This window comes from Hirundo rustica, chromosome 2, assembly GCF_015227805.2.
Source record: "Hirundo rustica isolate bHirRus1 chromosome 2, bHirRus1.pri.v3, whole genome shotgun sequence".
Taxonomy (NCBI): Eukaryota; Metazoa; Chordata; class Aves; order Passeriformes; family Hirundinidae; genus Hirundo; species Hirundo rustica.
Genome location: NC_053451.1, coordinates 112,009,148 through 112,027,834, shown reverse-complemented (window position 1 = coordinate 112,027,834; position 18,687 = coordinate 112,009,148). Strand labels below are relative to the sequence as shown.

At 38.0% G+C, this 18,687-nt stretch overlaps 3 protein-coding genes across 8 annotated transcripts in view; 1 reads left to right on the top strand and 2 right to left on the bottom strand.

Annotated features, from left to right (window-relative positions):
- The window catches only part of CASK (calcium/calmodulin dependent serine protein kinase), a 190,759-nt gene that overhangs the window by 90,644 nt on the left and 81,428 nt on the right, over window positions 1-18,687 (top strand). For all 6 annotated transcript variants that reach the window (XM_040056686.2, XM_040056682.2, XM_040056685.2 and 3 more), the window contains exons 5-6: window positions 74-146; window positions 18,279-18,381. In XM_040056686.2, the coding sequence (XP_039912620.1) occupies window positions 74-146; window positions 18,279-18,381 (176 nt within the window). The remainder of the gene's footprint in view (window positions 1-73; window positions 147-18,278; window positions 18,382-18,687) is intronic.
- GPR82 (G protein-coupled receptor 82) lies at window positions 5,496-6,539 on the bottom strand. Its single transcript, XM_040056696.2, has one exon. The coding sequence runs from the start codon at window positions 6,537-6,539 to the stop codon at window positions 5,496-5,498; it is 1,044 nt and encodes a 347-aa protein (XP_039912630.1).
- GPR34 (G protein-coupled receptor 34) lies at window positions 11,891-16,755 on the bottom strand. The gene is made up of 2 exons (XM_040056695.2): window positions 16,564-16,755; window positions 11,891-14,784 (listed from the first exon to the last, which is right to left on the bottom strand). Exon 2 carries the CDS (start codon window positions 14,760-14,762, stop codon window positions 13,617-13,619), a length of 1,146 nt encoding a protein of 381 aa, XP_039912629.1. The 5' UTR covers window positions 14,763-14,784; window positions 16,564-16,755; the 3' UTR covers window positions 11,891-13,616.

The following is an 18,687-nucleotide window of genomic DNA, read 5'->3' as shown; positions in this document are numbered from 1 at the left end:
ACATTTAGATTGTTAAATGTGCATAGTAATTTTTCCTGCAGGTTTGTCATGCATAATGTGTTTGTTTTTTCAGTCATTACATGAGACAGATACTGGAAGCTCTACGTTACTGTCATGATAATAATATAATTCACAGAGATGTGAAGGTAAGGGGGCTTAATTACTTTTTTTTTTCCTTCACCACAATAATGCAAATGACTGAATTTCAATTTCTATAATTTAGGGAAGGGTGGAGCTGTAGAAAAGAAATCTATTTGCTGAATGTGTCTTTACTCTTACTGTGTCATGTAAGATTAAAGCCCACCCTAATTCCACCAATATAGAACATTTAGGAGGTCTATATTCACAAATTACACTCGCATTTGATTACAACTTGCTTTGAAAGTCAGTTTAATCTCTAGGTTTTGAATATTCATATGGAATCTGTTTGCATTTTTTTTCTTGTTAGGAAAGTGTGTGTATAAATTAATTGCATAAATTAAACTGGAATTGGTAGTTTATTGGCATCAATTTGACAGCATAATGACAGCCCTCATTCACACTAAGATTTCACAGAGATGCACATGCTTAAATGCCACAATATTAGTAATATTATCTACTTCTTGGAGACAGTCCAATAAACATTTATTATTATAAAAACCTTCTTTAATAGAAATAAATTTGAGAGGAGAAATGCAGTGTTTAAGACCAGTCTGTGTGTGTGTATTGGTTTTGATCTGGCAAACTTTGTACTGTTTCTATGGATATTTATGGAAGTAGTTTATCCCAAAGTATTTTAATGGAAGTAGCTGGGAGTTTTAACCTAAGTGGGCTTGACTCTGCAATTTGAATATGCATGTTTTTTGTTAATGTCATTGCCTAAAGTAGCTATTCCCACTTCTCCAAGAGTTTGGTTCCATCCAAAGTGAGTAAAGCCCTGTAGGAATTAAGGAAGATTCTGGCAAGCTCTGATGATGTAGTTTGAGAAGTGGCTCTCGGATTTTAGTGAATAGAGAGGATTGAGGGAGCGTGAACTGTGCTTCAAACTCCTGCAGGTGACCTGTGAGGGGAGGGAGTACAGACACTGAACTGGTGATTTTTATAAGGATTCATTTGATCTTCTGTACCCAGATCTTGCAGACCGTTCCCAACCTCTTACTCCTTTCCTTTTAAAAGCAAAAAGATTATTATGTAACAGGCTTTCTTTTTAAGTTTGGTGTTTTAATAGTCATTTCTTAAAACAGATACTAAAAATGGGCTCTTAATTGCTGGTAGAATGTTTCATCTTGTTCTGTGTTGAAGATTCTAGGTACTTTTAATTGTTTGGTTGTGATACCAATGAATTTCAGACTTAACATCATCTTTATCTTTGTGAAAACCCCACTTGTTTTTCTTGGACCATGTTCTTGAAATAACCCCAAGTTTTAGCTTCAAGGGCCTCTGATGGAGGCCCATTTTCACTAAGGGCAAAGGAATTTATTTTACTGCTTATCCTATCTCTTAGAACATCAGAATCACAGGGTTTCATTTTTTTGGTTTTTTTAAATACCATCCTTAGAAATAAATCTGTTCAAATTACATGGGTTAGGAAAAAGTGTCTAAGGTATCAGTCTAAAGCAGTGTAAACAAGCAGTGTTTTGTTTCAGCAGAAGCAATGCAGAGCTGTAGGGTTTGGGAGTAGAATACATTAAACTAACTGCAGTATCCAGGCTCTAGATGTCACTGTAGACATTGTTTTGAAAGGAAGTAGACTAAATGACCACTTTAGAAATTACCTGAATGGGTAAAAGTGCTTTAATAAAATCTGTAATGTTGATATAGTCAGGTTACATTTTTCTCTCTTTTAGACTTTCTGTGACTGTTATTTTGAAATGTAAAATGCCTGGTTGTTTTCTGCTGCACAGGAGAATTGGCACCCTGTAGCCCATATAAGGTTTGGGTGTCTTTCAGCTCTTTTTGTGTTCCCTTAGCTCCTGGCTGATTAGGAAGGGAGGCAGTTTAGAGTAGACAAGATTAAAGTTTGCTGTTGTCTGGTGCCAGAGACCTTACCTGACTTTTCCAAGTGACTGCAGCCTGGGACAAGCTCCCTGTGCCCCACATTCACCTCTGATGACAGAATCAAAATGTGAAAGCTTTCACAAGATGGGCTGTAGTTGTCCTGATTGCTGTCACTGCTCTGTGAGACCAGATGTTTCTTGAGCCTGTGTACATCATTTGACTCCCTTCAGCGTTGCTTAAAGGCTTTATAATCAGTGACAATTACACATTTCCTTCACCCTCAGTTAAGGTGATCCTGCAGTGCTTGGAAGCAGGATCATATGGTAAGGAAAACAGAAGATACAGGAAGGTAGGAAACTCAAAGCAGCTGTGCATCAGAAATGGGAATGTCCAGAACTTTTCCCCTTACTACAACATTTGTTCCTGTTCTGCCAACCTACTGATAGAGGACTCAGCCATTCCATTTATTTTGTCATAACCTTGCTGTGCCAGGAATCCCCAGAAGGTGGCTATTGAAAGTAGCAGCACTGAAATGGAGTCTTTTCCATTACCAAATGTTATTACAGAGCAGTTTGTGTACAGAGAAATATCAATGTAAGAGAACAACGAAAGGGAAAGGGGAGGGATATGGGTTTTAAATGAAGTTCTTGTATTTTCCTGTAAAACTCTTGCTGCAATTTGAGTACCTTTTGTCACTGGCTTATTTTTGCAATAACTTTAATAGAAGGGGTTTTTATCAGTAAAACATCAAGAGGTTTTGAAATCTTTTGTGAGCTTCTATTGTTATGTAGAATTTTCCGCAGTTGCAAAAATCTTGTCATAAAAATACCTTTTGATATAACTGATGTAAGAGTAATTTAATCACATCAAGAGCTTTAGTTTCTCGGGTTTTATCCTTGACTCATTCCAAGTACTCCAGCTTTGTTTTATGATTTCCACATAGTTTGAGTATCTGTATGTGTTACTGCTTAGCAAATTGGTGTGCACTTGGGGTCAGGGTGAACCTGTCAGCAAAATGCAGCCGTCCAAAATTTTCATTATGGCTTTATCTTGGTAGGTGTAAATGCTTGTTTCCAACGTGTGATCATCGAAATAGATGAACCTGCTAAAGCAAAAACACCCATATTTTGCCTTCTCTGTCATTAAGATTCAGTTCAATATTTCTGTGCCTGGGAGTCAAAACCAGGGAGTTTTTCCAGGGAACAGAACCAGGCATTACGTTCTGCACTGTGTCCTATACACATCTGAGTTGGTCCAGGTGACCTGAGACTTGATCTGTGGATAGATTTGCACAGTGGTTTTTGCACTATACAGAGCTTAACCTGTGATATGAATTCTGAGAGTGCACTCAGTTACCACTTCTGTCTTTCCTTGCCTGAAGTGCTTGTAGCTCAGCATTTCAGATTTTGCTGGTAGAGTTCAACACTCTTACGCTTCTGCTTTTTAGGCATACCTAAAAAATGAGTAAAAGTAGTATATATGTGTTTGTGTGTTTATGTAACTGTATATTTGACTATTTAAAAAATAACCAGACTAGAATCTGTTCTTTAAGACCATCTTCCCTTTTCCATCTCTGAATACCCAAATCAAGAAATCTGTTGCATGTTACTTTCCTTCCCCTCTTTTCACTTTGAAACTTCTTTTATGCTTTTGGGGACATTCAGTAATAATTGGTGTTTTTTCTGTATTTTCTAGAACTTACTAGATCCTTGAGATTCAGTAGCAACTTCGTAGTGAAGATTTTGTTGCATATTAAATTGTGTAAAAGTGAATAAGGCTGCAAAACCACTATCAAAGGTCCAATTGAAGTGTTCTACCTGACCACTTTTTTTTTTCTGAGTAACACTTCCTCATTCAATGTACAAGTTAAGAGACTCCAAAACAAAACTTTCAGTATTTTTTCTCAGTGTTTCTTCAGGCAATGCTCTTTCCCCCCGCTTATTGTCACTCCTGTGCCTCTGCTTCCTATCTCAAGGTCCCCGTGCTTGTTTTGTCCAGCCCTTTTCCTATTGACCTGTGAGTATGTTCAGAAGCAGTTTTGCTGAGAAGTGTATTAATTCTGCTTGGCCTACCTGGAGTTGAAGATTTAAAAACTTTCTGGTCACTAAGTTTATGTGTTTCAGTCATTTTCTCACACAGTCAAAAAACTCATGTCTTCTGATCGATGAGTTGGCTTCCCATGCTGCACATTTGAATGGCTTAACCAAAATTTTGAAAAACACTTGCAGTCTCTAAGCTGCTTTGCAAATCAGGTGCTGTGCTTATTTGCTTTATGATTTTATGTTCACTGCCATAGAAATAAATTGGTTTATTGTTTTTTATTAAACAATTCAGATGTCACCTGCTAACTTCTGATTTTGGCATCAGCATGTCTAAGCAGTGCAAGAAGTTTGCCACATGAGCTGTGCTTTGCTGTAGTGTTTTTCTAACTCTCCCTCATGCCTTTAAGTTTTGGGGGATTTTTCCTCCATGAGCTCTTGCTAGACAGTGCAAGTGCTAGACCAATTCAGGACTCAGTTTGTAGTTTCTCAGATTGCCTGTACTGCACTAAAGCTTTTCCACTATTTGAAACAAGAAAAACTTTGATGCAGTTAAGAACTTTTAAGGACAGCATCTTGAGCAGATTACATAGGAAAAAAGTCAGGCATATGTATTTTTTTTGGTGCTATGTAGAAGTGTTGGAGTGGGATCTTGCTAAGAGGTTGTCACAAAGTTACATTTAAGTAGCAGTTCCCAAAGTTTCCTTCATTTTCTTGCCTTTCTCATAAGCAATGGGGAACAAGTGGTTTTGACTAGAAAAGTGTAAGAAGAATGACTTCAGCCTATGCTGCCCTCAAAAACTGTGTTAAGAGAAGCAACCCCAGCAGGCATTGTGCTGAGATAACTGCAGCTACATTCCCTATAAAATGTACTTCAGGAAGGACAGAATTGGTGGGGTTTGAGTTTGTGTCTGTGCAAATTAGAAGAGCATTTTGGTAATGAACAGCTCTGCTCACCCAGACTTGCAGCTGATGATCTAAATCCAGTCCTGTTAGCAGCACTTTGCCATCTGGAAAACTTTAACTGCTCAGTTCTGTCTTGCTGTAGTTACCTGGCCCTTGGATGTGTAGCACAGTTGTGGTTCAGCCATCCCAAGGAAAACGTCTGTGCTTTGTTCAACCTTCTTGTAAAGGAAACCTGTGTCCAAAACTCTTACTGATAACAAGAGAGAACTGGGTCCTCAACTTCAGCCTAGTTTTTGCCTTCTTCCGTGACTTTTTAGGTAAAAGGAACTGTCCACAGGTCATATGTAAAATGTCTTTTGTATTACGTGGATGAATGGGTATTACACTGTTCACTGTATGAACTCCTTGGATTCATTTGGATCTACACATTGAATTTATTATGGCTAATGTTTGTATAGTAAGCAAGATCATTTGAAAAGAAAATAGAGTATGTTATCATTTTATTTAAATATTTACCATTTTATATCAAAGCCTGCCTAAAGGTAGTTAAAATTTGTTTTTATTATTTATAGTCTAAGAAAATCTTTCCATATTCCTTCCCATTTCAATGAAAATACCATTGTTGCGTTTTTGATGTTCTGGTGTGGATTTTGTAAACAGGCCATAAAGACTTTTCTTAAATGTTTTATCTAACAGAAAGGTTATAACTGGATCTAAACTGCTTTTAGCAGCAGCAAGACAAGTAAGGAAATTTTTAATTTCCACTAGATAGTTTAACCTTGGACAGTCATTTTCTCTAAGCAGCACATAGAACACCGGCCTAAAAATATGATATGGAAGAAAGCAGACAGTTAATATTATCTGGATGATGAGAATGTTTCTTTTGACTGTCCTGTAAATTAGATGTTTTTCTCCAATACAGGTGTTTTTTTGTATTCTGCTCAGATGTCTGGTAAGAGAATAGTACGACCACAAAACGGTCATAAAAGACAGGAAAAAGCACCCAGTGGCAAGGGAAGCTGCAATCATTGCAGGACGTTCACCAGCTTCCACCCTGATGTTGTAGCACGTGGGGAACTCTGCTGAAACCCTGTGCTGGACGTTGTACGTGATGGCTGTGGCTGTTACGCAGAGCACGGTCAGCCAGATAACGACGCACAAATATTTCGCGAACTTGGGCCGCCGGAAGTTCTGCAGCAGGCGCCCGTGGAAGCTTCCTGGGAGAGCTGGGGAGCACTGTGTGCCGCTGCTCTTCTTCAGCGTGGCGTACTGGCTGAGGGCGATGGAGCACAGGATGGTGATGGTCACGTACATGCTGACGTGCATCACCAGGGCGCCCAGGTTATGGGCGACCCCGCACGCCAGCGAGCCGTAGGGCCAGCGGTGCCCGTCCGCAAAGTAGGCAGCCAGGAAGGGCATGGTGCTGCAAACCAGCAGATTGGCGGTCACGAGGTTGGCCAGGTAAATGTACTGCGTCCTTCGGGTGGGCGCTTTCCGTGAGAATATCCAGGCGGCCAGAACGTTCCCGAAGATTCCAGCGGGGAGCAGGCAGGAGTAGATGATGGGGAGAGCTACAGTGGTAGCTGGCGATGGCTGAAGACATGATGTATTGTTCATTTATGGCAGTATTTCTGGAGTGGTCAGAGCTGAAACACAATTAAGAAATTAATCTTTGTATAAAGTGAACCTGACATTTTTTCTCTGCTCTTATCTCTGCTGTTTCTTTGTCTCTCTGACTTTTAAGGGTTCCTTTGATGCTGTTACCTTAAGTTTGCATGAGGTTTCAGTTTGGGCATTCTCTTCCACTGAAATTTCATCAAGAAAAGTTAAACCCCAAAGCTTTGATATGCGTAGAATCTAATAAAATAAATTAGGAAGCTGAAGGTTCAAGCTAGGGTCTGGCAGTAACTTCCATGATCTTGGTTTATTTCTCAGTCTTCTGGAACGTCTGTAACCTAATTTGGAAACCACTTACAGACCATTTAAAATTAAATCAGCAAATTAAGTGCAAAGAATTACTTTAATTCCAGAAATGCTGAAGAGTATCTGTACCTCCATTTAACTACAAATTAATCTGTATGCTGCAGGAATCTCACTATATATATTTATTCTATGCTCATGTCTGTATGTAGGGTTACTTTATCACAGCTCTGTCAGAGGTACATTTAGCAGCTCAGTCTATATGTTTTAGCACATAAAATGGTTGTTGAAAACTGAAGTGTATTAATTGTTTCCAAGCTTCTTTCTCAGTCTTTTCTCAATTTCCAGACTGAAAATAAGCAATGAAAGCTCTATGCAATGACTGTGTGTAAAAACTGACATTTCCGCTTACAACCCTGTAGTGGAGAGTTTTTACTGTTGTATGCATACACATCCATACATGTTTTAGTGGAATGTATCCTAGTTAGCTTTTTTTTTTCATATCAAATAATATGGAAAAAAATAACATATTTCAAACTTAGAGACTGATAATATATTTTTTTAAACAGCTGTAAGCAAATGAACTCAGGTGCTAAAGAGGATTCAGTGTAACAATGATAAAAAGCCCAGACACCAAGTATAAGAAGTGTGCTGTAGGCAGTGTTTGACAAACTTCCAAATTTAACTAACTTTTATAGCTCTTGCATTTTAGTGTACTCTGAGTTGCATATGTATTGTTGAACCAAAATGTATTAAATTCTTACATTATAATGAGTTAAATTTACAAAGTAATTGTTGAATTTACTGATTTTAGAAGTCTAATGAAAATTTTTGTGTCATTGACCAAATTTTGTCAAGTAAAACAAAGAAGTGGTAATTTTAAGCTTACCTATAAAAGCTGCAGGCACCTTCCTTTGCTGAGAGGAAATATTTCTGTCTGGTGTCTGTTTTATCTCCACTGCTGCAGTGGAAATGATGGCACTGGAACCTGGTGAGTACAGTTAAAACTTTCTCTCTGACATAAGTAGGTTTTCAGAGTGAACACTTCTCCTTTTACAATGTCAGGAGGCAGGTGGGCATTTAAAGTCAGAAAAGATGATGTCTGTACTAAAAAGGCTTTAAAATTAAGTCAGGATCAGAGCTCCATTTGGGGGAAAAAAAAAAGATGGCAATAGCATGGAAGAGCAGCTGTAGCAGTCCTTTAGGTACGTCACAGAAACAATCCTTTATATAGTGCTTTCTTCCTTTGGAGGGTGGAGGGTTTCTCTTTAGGGACTGCCCACTTTTCTTTGTGCTGCTATTTATACATGAAAACTTGTCTTTTCAGTGATGTTTAGCAGTTCTTCAGCTCCACGAGCTGTCACCAAGCTGTCTATTCCCAAATCCCACGTGCAGTTGTGCTGTGTCCGTGTCTGTCCTCACACGAGTGACCAAGTGGGCACATCTCTTCAGTCTGGTCAGATGATGGATTGTGTGGAAGCAATTTACAGCTGATGCATCCAGGGGTTCTGGCAGAGGAAATGGACTCACTGTCCAAGAAATGCAGTGTTTTACACAAATCCAGAGGTATACACAGGACAGTTTCTTTCCTCCACAGCATAGGTATGATCACAGATCAAACTCTGTTTAGCTCTGCAGAAGTTGAGACTTCTGGGTTTTCTGCTTTCTGAATAAATCTGTGGTTGTAAGATAAGGCTTTCCAACACCTATAAATAAGTTCCTTTATGAGAACAGAAATTTGGTAAGGTTCTTGTTTTGCTAGTTTGGCTTTATGTTTAAACGTGGACTACAAGAATTCACCTCATGATCTGTTATCGTTGTTCAGTCTCATTATTACCACTTTTTTTACTAAAATAGTGGACATGTAAGCTGACTTCCTATTCTGAATTCATAGTTGAATTCATTTACAATTACATCTATTTGCTGTGGAGTATTAGTAATTCGGTTGTAAAGCTGTAATTAGTTTGCACCTTAATTCTTGTTCTTATTAGATTTAATTCTACCTTTTCCACTTTTGCATATATACTTATATTAAAAATCATTCTAACAGAGAGAGTTTTCTATTTGTTGCATGTTTATTAGTTTCTTAAGTAGTGTTAGAAGTCCTTGTTACTGTGGTGTTCCACTGAGGCTTAAATACAAGAATGCATATCCTGAAAATTGCTGAGTAAGGTGAACAATTCAGTTAGCAGGGTTTTTTTTAAATAACTATTATTATTTGGTTGGTTATTGGATGTTGCCTGTAGTATTTATAATTTAATGATAATAACTCATGTTGCAAGAAGAGATAACTGCAGCATTTTTTTTCTGAATTACTGTATGGTAGTAGATTGTTGTAGTGAATTAGAGTCTATCAGACTTTATTTTGGAATGGATTACTGAGAGCAGTAGCAAAGTAATGAGGTATTACAAGTTTTTTTAAAATGCCACCTGTCCCAGGAATACAGTTGCAATTGGTTCTAAGCTGTAGCAAGCACCTTTCTTATTCTTTTAGTGGACTATTTCCATTCACCTAACTTAAAAATGGTGTGTTTTATCTGAAATGTATTTGAAGATACTCAGATGGAACACATGCATTTTTTATGCCATGCACCCTTAAGTTCTTCATAATTATTTTTATGTTCATCATTCACCAAAATGATTTATATTTTCTCTATTCTCAAACCATGGTCACTCTTAATTTACAAATATACTAGATTTTATATTGCCAATAGGCAGCATATGTTGCATTTCATCATTATATGCAGATAACTTCTTTTCTGGCCCTAAAAACACAAAACCCACGAAATTCCCAGTGGTGAAATTCCTCAACTTCAGCAAGGCCTTGACACTGTCTCTCACAGCCTTGTATGTGCTGTCAGAGCATCAGATTGAAGCTTCCATATGTGAACTTCCCAGTTCTGGGAAGAATGTAATTCTTACTTGTTTTTCAGTGATACAAACTGCCCTCCTCTTTTATGGTTTCATTGACCAGTGTCATAAGGAAAGTGATTCCATTAAATGTTTCAGTGTTGTGTTACCAAAATAATTGCTCTTTGTCTGCCCTCAGAAACACCAGTTTGCAAGTTAAAGTTATATCATTTCAATGCGAAAATAAAAGCTGATGTTGTGGTTTAACCCTGGTAGGCAGGTGAGCCTTCACACCCGCCCCTTCACTCCCCCTCCATGGGATGTGGAGGAGAAACAGAAGGGTAGAAGTGAAAAAGCTTGTTTATGAGTTTTGCATCTTCCCCTTGTTGTTCTTGCGACTGCTGTGCTGCAGAGCAGACCTCCCGTTCTGGTGCTGCCTCCTGCTTCGTCTGACACACTCTGATCAAATCTGCCAGTATCTGGGTTCCAAAGTAGGTGGTTGTGGTTTTATCCCAGAAAGCACCTAAATCCCGCTTACTTCCTCTCCAGTGGGCTAGGAGGGAGAATTGGTAGGGTAAGAGTGGAAATTCATGGTTTGTGATAAAGAGTTTAATAAGCTGAAAGAAAAAGAAATGGGCAGAAACAAAAAAAGACAGGTGATAGAAAGCAGCCCCATCTGACCAGTGCCCAGTGAGTTCCTGAGAAATGGCAACAAAGCCAAATGTCCTCCTTGGCTTTTATTGCTGAGCATGGCACCGTGTGCTCTGGGATATCCTTGGGGTCAGCTGTCCCTGCTGTGTCCCCTCCCATGTCCTTGTGCGCCCCCAGCCTCTCACTGGTGGGGTGTTGGGAGAGACAGTGAAATCCTACTTGTTGTGCAAGTGCTGCTTAGCAGTGGCTGAAGCATCCCTGGGTTGTCAGCTCTGTTTTGATCACAAGCCCAGACCACAGCCCCATACTGTGAAGGAGTCTATCCCAGCCAAAACCAGCACAAGACTGGTACCTTTTGGGATTTGAGATTCAAGTATGTGGTACAGGTTTGAGTAAAGAGGAGAATGAGGTTCATGCAGTTATATGGGGATGTGTGTTCAGTTAGCCTTTCAATACAGAAAGCAAAATAAATAGAATTACCTTCATGTGTAAATTCACCTGAAGGCTCAGGTAATTAGGAAGCACTGGGAACAGGAGAAGTAAGACACACTGTTTGAGTGACTGATTCTATGGTCATTTGACACGTCACAGTGTGACTTCCAGCAGGTCTCCCAAGTTGTTTCAGGACTGTTTGTTCATGAGTAATATTTTTTTGGAAGGCCTGATGTTTTACCCTCAAATCTGGGAAAACTGATTGCAGAAAAACATATGTAAGGATAAAATATTTTAAAAGAGTAAAGATACCTGCTTTTCTTTCTTGATCAGTAGTAACTGCTTCCTACATGACCGTGCTGTCTAGTTTCAAATCCCTTTCTGAGCCAGTTGATACATATGGCCTTTAAAACATTGAAGCATGGATTTATACTGCTGTAGAAATCCAAAAGTTTTACTGATTGCTTTCTGTGGTTGTTTCTTTGTTCTGACTTCTGTTCCCTTAATGCTGTACTTTGTCAAGATCATTTGTCATTCCTGTTCCCCTCTTCTGTGCCATGCCTGCTCTTAGAGGGTTTTTTATAGGTTTGTTCCCTTTCAGATTTTCATTTCTCAGCTGGGGGGTTGATTAAATTAATGCAGTTTGGATTTTCAGTATCAAAACTGTGTACTACTCCTTGATCTTCTGAAGAGATCTGAGTCTGTTTTGGCCATACTGCTGTGTCCATGAATTACAAACCATGTAAATGAAAATTCTGATCTAACACTTGGTTTCTTTTTAGAATTCTTTTTAGAATTCTTTTTAGAATTCTTTTTAGAATTTTAGAATTCGCAGTTTGTTCAAGCCGCTGTTGTTCACGGCTGTCCTCTCCTGAGTTCCCCAGCCCACACCCCCACCCCAACCTGCTGTTCAGTATCATCAACCAGCTGCTCACAGAATAAGATTAGAAAAGAAAGAATGATGAGGTAACGTATATATCTTGTGAAACTATGGTTTATAAACTCTACTAGATGTACCAGAATTGATGTAAGTATGTAGAACTACAGTATTGCATAGTAAAATTGTGCTGTACAAATACAAAACCAAGAGGAGCATTAATATAATAGGATGAAAAAGTTATAGATAAAAGATCATGAAATGTAATTACTGTGAGAATCAGACAGAATATTGTACAAACACCTCCACTGTATGCTGAAATGTTTAAGAAAAAAGGCAGTTACCATCATATCTTTATGAAATTACATGTTTGTGGGAATCTTTCTTTTGAAGATTAAGAAACCCTAATTTTTTAATTTAAAAAATAAATTAGAAAACAAAATAGACTGGCTAGACATTGTAATTTGTTTAACATGTTTATATCCAGTTCCATCAAATCTGAATAATGTAAAATCACATCAAAATTAAACCAAGTTTATATCTAGCAGAGGTGAAGCCTTATGTTTACTTTATTCAATCAGGGTATTATGAGTATCTTCTGTAAAATCAGAATATTGCATGGAATTAGTAAAAATCTGCTCATTTTGGCACAGATTTGGCATTAAAAGTTACATGATCCATTAGAGAAGTTACTGGTAGTCATACTAAAACCAACTTCTTTACACCTTTTCACTTGAGCAGTATTGTTTGTATGTGTCAAGATAATAAATCCATATTTTACAGAGCTTGATGTCTGGCCTCTATTTCTTTCACTTTTCTGGTAAGGCCACTTTCACTTTTATGCCAGACATTTAAGTTATTCATGGTTGTGCTGCTTTAGTCATCTTTTCGCCAGACATCCCCCACCGTCAGCTCTCTGGTTCTTGAGAAATGTTACAGTTTGAAATTTGTTTGTGCCTAAATACATAAAGCTGTTTAGTTTTAATCTGAGAATATAGCTGTAGCTGTGAAACGTTGCTGTTACATTGCTGCACACATGGCATCAGCAATTATCTAGATTATTTTAATCACATGGAAAGAAAAGACTCCTGCCAGGGAGGAAGCATGCAGCTGGAATGTGTGGCTTTGGAAATCTAGGAGTAGACCAGTGGCTGAGCCTGGCTGATCTTTTTGCTCTGTTCTGTGAGTTTATGTTCCTTGCTAAACTACTTTGTGTAGCTGCAGTCATCACATTTGTCATATTGAAGGAAATCCTAGGAAATACCCACCTGTCATCTCTCCTTCATTATCTTGAATTTTCTGAAAGCGTTGCTTGCTTCTCCTCAGGTGTTTGACCTTGACACTCATTAAAATGTTGGAAATGCAATGGCCTTGGTAGGATTGCATATTTTAAATTTGCTGCTTAAGAAAGCTAAGAGTGTCTTTTGTACTTAGAACTGAATTGATACCTGTTGTATTCTTCACCTCATTTTGAGATGCATGTTGCTAAAGTCTCAAATATTTTCTTTAAAAATACATTTATAAATTTAGTTAGAATACTGATCTTTTGGAAACCCATCAAAACAGAGAAAACCGTAAAATATATGAAATCTGTAATGGTATCTAGATCTTTCAAATAGGACAATTTACTTTTTGCAAAATTCATCTATTATTTACACAAGCTACTAATATTAATGTGTATATACAAGTTCACTTTTACAGCTTCAAACCCCTTTGTGGAAATCTTCCTAAGTTAGTGTTCTAGTTTAGTCCAGTACAAAATGTCTGAGAACTTCCTAATTTGTTTTCTTGGATAAACAAGAGTGAAAAAATGCTTCTGTAAAGTAACTTCTCATTTTCACAAACAGAAGTAAGACTTCTCATTTTTCTTAACAGGAGGAAAGATGCAGAATTAGTAGCTGTAGAGTCGAAGACTTTGCGATCTGAACTTGGTGGCCAGGAGTGATAGAGATTCCTTTAAACATTCAAATAATAGACTTCTTCCTTGAGTAGCTGGAGTAAGGAGTGGTGGTAGATAATCGCTCTTGAGCATATTGGCCAAGTTTTATGTCTGAAGTGCTTTCCAGGTTTAGGCTTGACTCTCCATGAAGTTTTCTGCAAATCAGTTGGAATACAGTCTTACGGACACTCCTGGACATTAGGAAATACATAACTGGGTCTAGGCAGCTGTTAAATGATGAAAATATGAGCATCACCTCATTGCACGTGTGAATGATTTCTGTCCAGTAACAGGATGGGGATTGCAGCTGTGATGTGATATAGACAACCCGGAACATGTGATAAGGCACAAAACAGATGGTGAAAATTATGAGGACAATGAAGGAGTTTCTTGCTGTCTGGGTGTATTTTCCTGCATTGGGAAAATTTGCCCTTCTCCTCGAAATTTTCAGAAGATTCTTGGCAATTTTAACATAGGAAAGTATCAAAAGGAAAAAAACTATCCAAAAAATCAGTACAGTGATATAATTTAAAATCGCTTCTGTCTTCTCTGCGTTCTGTTTGCTTCGGTAATGAAAGCACTTGGTAGAGTTGGTGACCTCAGTATTTAGGAAAGATGGTGCAACTACCACTATAAATCCTGTCAGTGCAATGGCCCACACGGTCCAACAAATCTGCACGCTCCGGGTAGTGGTCAACATCTTTGGACGCTTCACAGACTTATTTATCTTTATATAACGATCCAGACTAATTAGTCCCAACAGTACTATGCTAATGTACATGTTGGTGTAAAACAGAGTTCCCACAACCTTGCAGAAAATCTGCCCGAACATCCAGCGGTTGGTGGCGTGATAGAGTATCCGGAAGGGAAGGCAGAAGATCAGCAGAAGGTCTGCAACAGCCACGTTCAGCAAGTAGACTTGGATGGAATTCCTTTTCTGATGAACGCACAGGAAAGCAAACAGGGCTGTAATATTTCCAACCAATCCAACGACAAAAACGATGGAGTAAAAAACTATCAAAGCGAGTGACAGTGAGTTGTTGTCATCCAAGGAACAGCTGGCATCGTTGTGACTTTCTGAGGCGTTTATGGCCAGGTTGCTTCGATTGCTCCAGAATTCTTCCTTGTGTGGACCAATGGTTGGTAAACCAGCTGAAGTTGCATCCATCATTTGCAAAGGGTTTTTAGCTGTTCTGCAAAGAAACAAAGAGATTTTAAAAATTAAATCTCCGTTCATTTGTCTGTTTGCTTTATTGCCTACAATCTAATGAGATGTAAACATAAAATGCTAAAAGGAATAAATGCACCACAGTATTGGTGTAGCTGAATAGAAGTTTCAGCCAGATACCGTAAAATAATGTAAATCTAAGTAATCTGCAGGCAAGAAAGAACAGATAGTGTAGAGTACTCACACAGGTGACTATTTCCGTAATTACAGCATTATTACTGTCTTGTGTTGTTTTAAAAGTCAACTATTACATTTTCCTGCAAACTTTTTTTTTTTAATCTATTAAGAACAAAAAAAAAATTAAGTTCACTTCTTAGCAGCATTTCTAGAACAGATTTTTAAATAAGGTGCAGGGACAGATAACCATAACTAAGTATTCTCAGTATTGATAGAAAGTACATAGAAGTATATCAAAACAAGTCTAAACTCATCTGTGTTAATTTTAAATAATTCAGATGTCTCACATGCAACTCACTGGTTCTCAATTAAAAAAAGCATTTGTCAATTAATATTTATTTGGCTACGTACCGTGTTATAAGTAACCCTGTGAGACAGTATTATTGCAGCAGCTTGTCTTCAATAATCTGTACCTTCACATAAATTTAAGTGGTTTTTCGTTCTCTTGACTATTCCTAAGCCAGTATTACACAAATAAACTACTGCTAGCTGGAGATCACATTAATGCAATGACAGGTTGCTTTCAAGCCTTCTTTGTTTTCATGGTTTTCTTTGCTTGTTGGATAGTTTTTAATTTCACTAAGCTTATTGCTGACCAGGAAGGTACAATGTGAAAGAAAGAAGTCAGCCTTGAGGGTGGAAGGAAAACCAGAAAAGTGTGTAATATGCAGAGCAGTCACATGAATGCGTTTAGAAAGATCATTATCACTGATAAGTAATGAGAAAACTTTAGTCTTCAGTTTGTTTATCATAGCAACAAGAAATGCCATTGAAAAGTTTATTTTAAATATTTTGTTCTACAGAGGAAAGAGGTTTTTTTCCTGTAATCTCACAAAATTTTCAGAAGTGGTTTTGGCACACCGAGTTTAGCTGTCTGGCAACTGTTTTGGGAAAAAAAAAAAAAAAAAAAGAAAAAAAATACTGCTGTATATGTAATTTTAAAGTAGCTTTTATGCTATGTCTGTGTCTAGGCCATGCGATTTGCATACTAGGTCTTAAAAAAATGAAAATTTACATTTAATTCTGTGATGCAGCCAACAGCAGTGAAAATGACAACACTTCAGGTAAAATTTTTTAGAAGACCTAATGGACTTACAGAATCTGAATTCTTGAGAGGAGAGTTTTCTGACTTTACAATTGCATTGAACTGGTAGGATCTGTTAGCAGTTTCAAAAACAGCTGTTCTCACACTTGCCACATGATATTGTCAGGGCAAGTAATTCCAAGAGGTTGATTTCAATCTGCGATGCTTTCAAATACATCTTGAAACCCGTCTACTGCTATGACTTCATGTTTAAATTGCTTTTCTGTGAAAATGTTTGATCTGGGGACTTGTATAAGCAGAGACAAGTTTAGCTCAATGAGAGAAAGACTTGGGTTACGCTGCAAATGGATTGGAAACGAAACTTTTCACTGCTTTAAGTTGTGTCACCTCTAAGCGAGCGGATGGTCTCAAACCTAGATAATACTTAGAAAAGGATTTGGAGGTCAGTAACACTCTGCAGTTAAGAGAAATGTTAGTAGAGATTTATTTCACTACAGCTTAAGTATAAAAGAAGCCACTTACCATTTGTGTGTTAAGAAATGTTGCTGGTTCTGAAAACCACTGGTGAGGACGGAGGAGAAACGTGCAGATCCTCTTATTAGAAAGCTGCAGCAGCAGCTTCTCTCTGAAAGTGGTGAGCTCCGGCTGACTCGTGCGATTGGCAACAGGGGGAAGTTTTAACTGGTGTTGCAACTGGTTTGCTTTGTTTGTTTAAAGGCATTTTTAACTGGCAATACCCAGTTTATTTGGGCTCTGCTGGGAGAGGTTCTCTAATGAATTTTTTCTCAGTTTTGCTCTGAATTGGAGATTTGAATTGTTTTTCTCAGAGATTTGTTTCTGGTTGAGCAGTGGTTTTTTGGGTGAAGATGATGTTGGTACAGTCTGTCATCTCTTTAATACTTCATGGAAATAGTGTCACTTTTTCCAGTGTAGGGAAGAGATAAATCATCACCACAATGGAATGGTACTTTTTGTTAATGTTTCTATCATTCTCCCATCTACCTTTCTCCTTGCCTGGGATTAGAATTGTTGTTCTTTCTCACTCTAAACGACAGTGATGTGAGGATGTGAAAGTGCCTGAAGTGTGCAGCTTAACCATGTCACTAAGGCAGAACTGAAATACAATATGCAGCAATAGAACCACCTGGTAATACTCTCTCAAGTGGGGCATAAGGAATTGAAAATTGCATTTATAAATCCGAAATTTAAGAGTGGATTCCAGAAGACCTGATGTGACAAGGCCTAAATTTAATGAAGATCTCAAGAACATTGTCTTGAAGGTCTTTGTTCTCATATAATTTGAACTTTTACAGAAAGGTGTGGGTGGTTAGAGATGATAACTTTACAGGTAGTCAGACTGAACTTCTGGTGGTTCCTGTGCACTCTTGGAAGAGTTCGTAATTTTGCAATTGAAGCAGCAATGTATTCTCGGGAAGTCGTGTACAAATTTGAGGTTCTTCATTTTCAATAATATGGTATTGAAAAGGGAGGCTTTGAGTAAATGCAATAAGTTACAAATTAAATGCAGTTGTTTGAGTATGTATATTTAATACCAGATTGTGTTCTGATAGATTTTGTCTATATGTTGCTTCCTCCTGCAGCGGTCAGTACCCATCCAAATTGTTGTATAATATTATTTAGTTTTTATACCTTACACCTCACTCTTACTTGTGGAAAATCAAAGGTATAGATGGCTATGGTTGAAATCCAGTTTGGACACCTAAAGGATATCTCTCACTGGAATATCTCAGGGGTATCCCTTTTCTTTCCTGCGCTTGAGAAGTGCTGAGTGAATTCTGTGATTAAGGCTCAAAACAGTGTTTTATGTTCTCTGTGGAAAGGGTAAGACCCCACGAAATGTGTCATAGGCAGGATCTTTCAGCTGCGCAACTGGAACAGTGTAAGGGTTAAAAGGATGAAAGACAACAAAGAACAGTAATACCAGCTAAGAAATTATAGACAAGAGTTTTTTGTCTCCATTTTATCCTGATTTCACTTTGTGTTTCTTGCTAGTTCTGGTAAGTTCTGAAAGGATTTTGCTTAGCCTGGGGCAATAGAAAGGAAGCCAATATAGAAAGAGGAGTCCGTGCGAGAAAAGATAACTGAAATTAAGAAATTATGGAAAAAAACCCCAAAATCTAACTTCTGCTCACAGATTTATGAAAGTAAGTTCTAAAATACAGATTGTATTTCTCAAACAATGTAATAATTTGTCTGGGTTTTTTTTCTCTTTTCAGCCACACTGTGTACTGCTTGCCTCAAAAGAGAATTCAGCCCCAGTAAAGCTTGGTGGCTTTGGGGTAGCAATTCAGCTAGGAGAGTCTGGGCTAGTTGCTGGAGGTAAGAAATTTTCCTTCCAAGTTATTTAGTATTGTGCATGTTGTACTGCAGAGTTCTGTTCTTCTGACACAGCCTGGCCTACAAAATAAGAGCTCAAAAATCATCTTTCACTAAAGATTTTGTTAACCTGGTAAATGCACACAGCCAAGCTAAATTGGTAGTGGAATGTAATGTGCATTCACACATTGAGTATTAAATCCCTGTATCCCTGTGAATGTTACTCAACAGGAGCTCATGCTGGTTTGAGCAAAATAAAACCAAAAAACCCCAAAGACTTTTCCACTTTCATACAAGCTTTGGTTTAAT

Coding starts and splice junctions, on each gene's coding strand:
- GPR82 (XM_040056696.2), bottom strand. CDS start 6,539: ATGAACAATACATCATGTCTTCAGCCATCGCCAGCTACCACTGTAGCT.
- GPR34 (XM_040056695.2), bottom strand. CDS start 14,762: ATGATGGATGCAACTTCAGCTGGTTTACCAACCATTGGTCCACACAAG.